At 38.3% G+C, this 6,001-nt stretch overlaps 2 protein-coding genes across 3 annotated transcripts in view; one reads left to right on the forward strand and one right to left on the reverse strand.

Annotated features, from left to right (window-relative positions):
* The window catches only part of nbeal1 (neurobeachin-like 1), a 44,362-nt gene extending 43,620 nt beyond the window's left edge, over positions 1 to 742 (forward strand). The window contains exon 57 of the mRNA XM_074627605.1: positions 211 to 742. The gene's annotated coding sequence lies outside the window, so the exon portion shown is untranslated. The remainder of the gene's footprint in view (positions 1 to 210) is intronic.
* A 114-nt stretch (positions 743 to 856) lies between these two features.
* On the reverse strand, positions 857 to 6,001 carry LOC141763173 (uncharacterized). 2 transcript variants are annotated; one of them, XM_074627606.1, is made up of 7 exons: positions 5,679 to 6,001; positions 5,514 to 5,551; positions 4,168 to 4,401; positions 3,215 to 4,053; positions 2,983 to 3,120; positions 2,490 to 2,601; positions 857 to 1,072 (listed from the first exon to the last, which is right to left on the reverse strand). In XM_074627606.1, exons 2-7 carry the CDS (start codon positions 5,548 to 5,550, stop codon positions 999 to 1,001), a joined length of 1,434 nt encoding a protein of 477 aa, XP_074483707.1. In that variant the 5' UTR covers position 5,551; positions 5,679 to 6,001; the 3' UTR covers positions 857 to 998. The 2 variants fall into 2 exon arrangements, with proteins under 2 accessions (XP_074483707.1, XP_074483708.1); XM_074627607.1 differs by lacking the exon at positions 5,679 to 6,001 and having other exon boundaries at positions 3,215 to 3,860; positions 3,945 to 4,053; positions 5,514 to 5,651.

The raw sequence follows: 6,001 nt of genomic DNA on the forward strand, positions 1-6,001 counted from the left end.
TTTATTTAATACATTTCCAGGAAAAGAATACAAAGTTAATTGCTTTATTTCAATGTCTGCTGATAAATAGATAATAACTTGGTGAGATTTGTGCCTGATCAGAAGCGTCTTCTATTAGTTTTAACAATTAAATGTTATTTTAGCATATAATTATTAAATAATGTTTATAATAAAGTAATTTTTGAGGTAAATATTGAGCTAATTTGGCAGTAATTTCAAAGAAATCATCACCTAATTACCATGAAAAGAAGTGTTACCGATGCTTATTCGTTCATCCTCATTCGTCATTCAGACAAAAGACCACTGTTTGAGTTGTTCCACGACTGCAACAAAACGGAGTGCCTTTATCCCAGTGTGGCGTTAACACAGGTTTCTCTCATCGTCCCTGACCTTACCGGTAATCAAATGAAAGCAGCATTCCAGATGTTAAAACCTCCACAGTTTTAACGGGAACCAAGATATAATATATAATATAGGACTTCGAATCAAAAAGTACTATTTTGTGTCTTAGCAAACATTCTCTGTGACTGTCACCAAAATGGATGTGTGTGTATATCTGTGATTATTTATGAATACGGTATATAATGTACAGCATGATTTTTATTTCTGCGTATTTGAAATGTACTTTTGCACTTTCCAGGTACTAAATTGTAACAAATTGTTTTAACTTGGCTCCCTAATCTGTATAAACTGCTTTGTATACACAAGTGGAAAATGATCATTAAAGTCTTGTCTAAATTTAAATAAGTTTTATGAATTATGGTTTATTTGTCTGAAAAGATGAAGAGTGACTGCTGAGGTAAGAATGTCTTATTTCTTTTCAGTGTTGTGTACAGATATGAAACAGAAACAGATGTAATATGCTTAGTTTTATTCGAGGAAATACAGATAGATGCAGACGAATGTAGCCCAAAGTAATGGAAACATAATGTCTGTAAGATTGTTGAGGGAACAAATCAAAGAGAGTCATCTTCCTATGCTGTGTTTCTTTGTGTTTTTCATGCAGTGATCTGGTAAGAACAGATGGACGCTCTCGTCAGTTCACAGTCGGCGGCCGTCCACCAGCTCTCATCTGCAAAAAGGGTAAGAACAGAATTGAAAGACACAATAGAGTTGTTATGGTTTTTATTTATTTACTTGTTTAATTGGAAATCAAAAACCCGCAGCAGCAAACTTTGGAAACCTCATTCCAAAAAAGAGATAAATTCCACGAAGACAGCATAAAAGCGACAAAGATATTATATTTATCACGCTGGTATCAAAAGTTAACCACAAGTTAATGTATCAGAACATCTCTAAAAGACAAGTTGGCTCGCTTAAAGGTACTACATGTAACTTTCAGAGAGTCCCTGTTATTATTAACACAAGTGGCTGTAAATATGTGAAAACTAAACTTAAAAGACATCTATTTGTAAAGAGGTTAAAAGCATGAAAAAACATTCGGAAATATGTGAAAAATATCCGAAAAATGTCAAGAAATTATTAGTGAAAAACATCTAAAAAAAAAAAAATTATGGAAAATTATTAGTAAAATATGTGAAAAAATATTTTTGGAAAAATGTGAAAATTGTCTAAAAAATATCCCCAAAAAATTACAGTAAAATATGTGAAAACTAAACAAAATAACATGTTTTTGTGAAGAGGCTAAAAGTATGAAAAAACATTCAAAATGTTGAAAAATGTCTGAAAAATGGGTAAAATATAGAAAAAAATATTTGTAAAATACGTGAAAAGTAAACAAAATAACATCTATTTTTAAAGAGCCTAGAAGCACGAAAGCACGAAAAGAACATTCGGAAATATGTGAAAAATATCCGAAAAATGTCAGGAAATTATTAGTGAAAAACATTAAAAGAAAGATGGAAAATTATTAGTAAAATATGTGAAAAAATATTACAGTAAAATATGTGAAAACTAAACAATCTCCATAGAAATCAGACTACAGGCTGCTAAAGGCAACCAAGAAAGTCGTGGAAGGTCTCAGTTTTTAAATTACATTACAATCTGTACATGTAAATTGTTACGTATAGTACCTTTAACGTAAAACACATTCCTTGGGTTATTTCTAAGACCTTTTTGTAAAACTATGTCAGATCCCAACATGTCTGGTATTTACAGTAGTATCTAAAATGTATAAATGTGCTAAAGGGACAGAACAATAAGCAGATAGTCAGGTTGTTCTTGGTGCCACAGGGCAAAGATTCCTTCATATAAGTTAATATTTTATCTAACAAACTTTCCGTGACAAAGTCAGACCGTTATGTGAGCTTCACTGATCTGTAACTGTTTGATTAATGGTGCAGTTACAGGTGTGATTTTTGCACTTTAATGGCCTATTCAATTCAATGTTTTATACTATTTGCATCATATACTGGACTAAAAGAGTTGGATCTTTGCTTCCCTATCTGATACAGAAGTCTTCTAGGAAATGCTGATTTCAGGCATAAATCATTAGTGTGTGTTAATATGTGTCTGCGACGTGTTCTTACCCATCTTGAACATCTCCACACAGACGGGTTTATCAGTGTGAATGTTGGGGTGACCCGGCATCCAGTCGCTATAACTCCACTCTGACCCGTCCAGCCAGGACGCCTGCTGGTTCTGAGGTGTGCAACATGCATACATTATATCAACAATATGCACACATAGAAGCTTGATTAAACCATTCTTAAAACGGACAGTAACTGTTGCATTGATGTATAAGTAGGATTTTACTTGTGTAGCTTTTTACTTGTCTGGCCTTGTTTAGTGACAGCACAGAAACAGATGGAGCGTTTCAAAAAGAGAAGTTCAAAGGTCAATGTTTTACCAAGGCAAGAATAACACTATCTGTCCTGTTGATAACGTATCTGATGACACTCTCCTTGGCCTCCAATCTGGGCCACAGACTGTTGGCGTCACTGAGCACATTCGTAAAAACGGGTGATGTGAGATAGTTTTTCCAGAACATTATTCTGAATGTTTCTAACGAGAGGAACTTGCCTTGACCGTGCCTCCCAGCCAGGTCAACATGGGGTTGCTTTTGCCTCCCTTGGTTACCAGGGAGACCAGATGGGAATGCAGATCGCCAGTGGTTACAGATGCAAGCTCAGCATTTGGGGCGAGAGCTCTGCATAAGGCCTGGAGACAAAGAACGCATTTAATTGTAGAGCCACAAACAGACTTTTAATGTGGGGAGGTCAACAATTGTAACGTGAGATGTGATGTGTCTAACCTGTGCATCTTGGAAGGCCAGCAGCGTGGGGTTGAACTCATAACAGTTTCCATTGATGACCTCCCCCTTACATGCCACCGTCTTGGTCTGGAGTCTGGAGGTGGAGCGTTCAGTTCCCTGTCTAAAGCCCTCTGGGATTGTAAGAATGGGCTCGGTTCCCTGTCTGAAACCAGCTGGAATAGACCCCACGGGTTCAGTTCCCTGTCTGAAACCCTCTGGGATAGACCTCATGGATTCAGTTCCCTGTCTGAAACCAGCTGGGATAGACCCCATGGGTTCGGTTCCCTGTCTGAAACCAGCTGGGATAGACCTGATGGGTTCGGTTCCCTGCCTGAAACCAGCTGGGATAGACCCCATGGGCTCGGTTCCCTGCCTAAAGCCATCTGCGATGTGAAAAGATGCTTCTGTTCCCTGCCTAAAACCCTCTGGGACCTTATGAACAGGTTCAGTCCCTTGTCTGAAACCAGCTGGGATAGACCCCATGGGTTCGGTTCCCTGTCTGAAACCATCTGGGATGGACCTCATGGGTTCGGTTCCCTGTCTGAAACCAGCTGGGATAGACCCCATGGGTTCGGTTCCCTGTCTGAAACCATCTGGGATAGAACTAATGGGTTCGGTTCCCTGTCTGAAACCATCTGGGATAGACCTAATGGGCTCGGTTCCCTGTCTGAAACCAGCTGGGATAGACCTAATGGGCTCGGTTCCCTGTCTGAAACCAGCTGGGATAGACCTAATGGGTTCTGTTCCCTGTCTGAAACCTTCTGGGAGCTGGGGAACAGAGGGTTCCTCCACTCGGACCCAACCACCACCATTCTTCTGGACTGGAACATCTTCAGGGACTGGAAGACAGAAGAACCTTTAGATTATACAGGCTTGTTTAAGTATAATGAGAGTCTATAAGTTAGTTTGTCGTGAGATAATAAATCATGGTTGACCATTTCACTTTTTCTCACCCTCATTTGTCAGCCAGTGTCTTCTCTCCATCTCACTGATGTGTTCCTGCACCTCGCCGGTGTTGAGGTCAACAATGAATCTCCTGGAGGGCTCGGTACCCTGTCGGAAGCCGCCAGGAACCGGTTCACGGATGTCAGAGTGTTCAGTGCCCTGTCGAAAGCCATCGGGGAGCTGGTAGGTTGAAGATGTCTTCTGCAAACCTCTGGGGACTGCAATTGGGGCAGCTTGGAGGCCTGTGAAGGGTATTTTACAGTTAGATGTTTTTAGCCTTTTCTTCGCCGCTTGAGGGGGTTTCTCAAATGGCAAAGGATCTGCATTCGGTTCGGTTTGTTTGTCCGTTTGTTAGAAGGATTGTGGAAAAACTACTAGCCTAATTTTCATGAAACTTGGTAGAAGGGTGTAGCATAGGCCAAGAAAGAACCTATTCAATTTTGGAGCGGATCCGAATCACGGATAATGTTAGAGATGCTCACATACAGGCTGAAACCTAGTGACCTAGATGGTGTTTGACAACCTGTGACTTCTTTGCAGATTAAACAATACCCTTGCCTGTTGACCGATAAATAACAGGTTGGTCCTTTAAATCAATTATTAACAATTGTGCCAGAATAATATGTGAACTTTTCTTTAACAGTGTAATAAATCAATTATTAACAATTGTGCCAGAATAATATGTGAACTTTTCTTTAACAGTGTAATAAATCAATAATGGTCAAAGTCTAACTTATGTAAGGTCAGTTGTTCTGATTACGTTTCATTTTGATGCCACGGCATCTATGAACTATGACATAATCCTCAATCTTTTACTGAATTCCCTAGTCTGTCAAAAGCCTCTAATTAGACATTAATTGTTATATTCTCCAATAAATCAGAGGAAATATGGCACAGGAGGAAAAACAGAAGGCTAGACTATGAAAATAATAATTTCATAAACATTAAGAGACCTTTATACATACTTTTCTTGTAATGTCAAAGAAAAATTGATCATGAAAATATTTTTTTTTATTTGGTTTTCTTGAGGGAAGATATTTCACTATCTCAACATAAGTTTATTTTATTGAGATTTTTTTCATGATCACGAGAAAAGCTATTTATTTGGCAATTATTCCATGATCGCCACATGAAAAGCTGTCAAAACCTCATTATGTTATGATTTCAGAATAATCAAAATCACTAGAAAACCTCAATTTAGTTATGTCAATATCAAGAAAATATTTTGTGTTCATGATAAAACAAAATCACATCATCTGCATATTAAAGCATTCAGTAATGTCATAAATTAAACGCTGGCATTAAAGATCTTTCTACTACACTTAATGTACCAAACAAGCATGAAAGATCTTACCTGAGAGCGTCAGGAACAGCAGCACTAACTTCATCATCCTGTAAACACCAGATAAACAGAGCAACTTTAACCTGCTGCTTGATTCTTTCCACTGCCCTGTGCTCTATAAGCACCAGTTAACCGACAGACAGCTGTTTCAGTGCACAGATGAGATGTGTTGCTTACCTGAGACAGCAGTGACGAACACTCAGAAACAAAAAGCCACCCAGTAATATATCACAGTCTTGGTCATAAACCCCTAACTAATAACACTGCATGAGATTATTGATTAATCTACATGTCCCATAGCTTGGTGATAGCTGATATTTGATGCACTTTGCCCTCAAGTCTTTCCTGATAAAGCTTTAAAACTTTGAACACAACACTGGTATAACAGCAGCCAATAAAGTGCAGTTTTCCTTGACATCCTATTATACTGTACACATCCTGTTTTCCAGATTCTGTAAATATGTTGAAGGTGAATGGCACTTGGTGGCTCAATCAATATT

This window comes from Sebastes fasciatus, chromosome 24 (assembly GCF_043250625.1).
Source record: "Sebastes fasciatus isolate fSebFas1 chromosome 24, fSebFas1.pri, whole genome shotgun sequence".
In the NCBI taxonomy this organism is placed as follows: Eukaryota; Metazoa; Chordata; class Actinopteri; order Perciformes; family Sebastidae; genus Sebastes; species Sebastes fasciatus.

Bases quoted from the DNA above. Each gene is read 5' to 3' on its own strand.
- LOC141763173 (XM_074627606.1), bottom strand. From the start codon at position 5,550: ATGATGAAGTTAGTGCTGCTGTTCCTGACGCTCTCAG. The intron at 3,121-3,214 runs GTTAGACACATC...CTTTGTCTCCAG, and splicing joins TGGCCTTCCAAGATGCACAG to GCCTTATGCAGAGCTCTCGC. The intron at 2,602-2,982 runs GCAAGTTCCTCT...TGCACACCTCAG, and splicing joins GGCTGGGAGGCACGGTCAAG to AACCAGCAGGCGTCCTGGCT.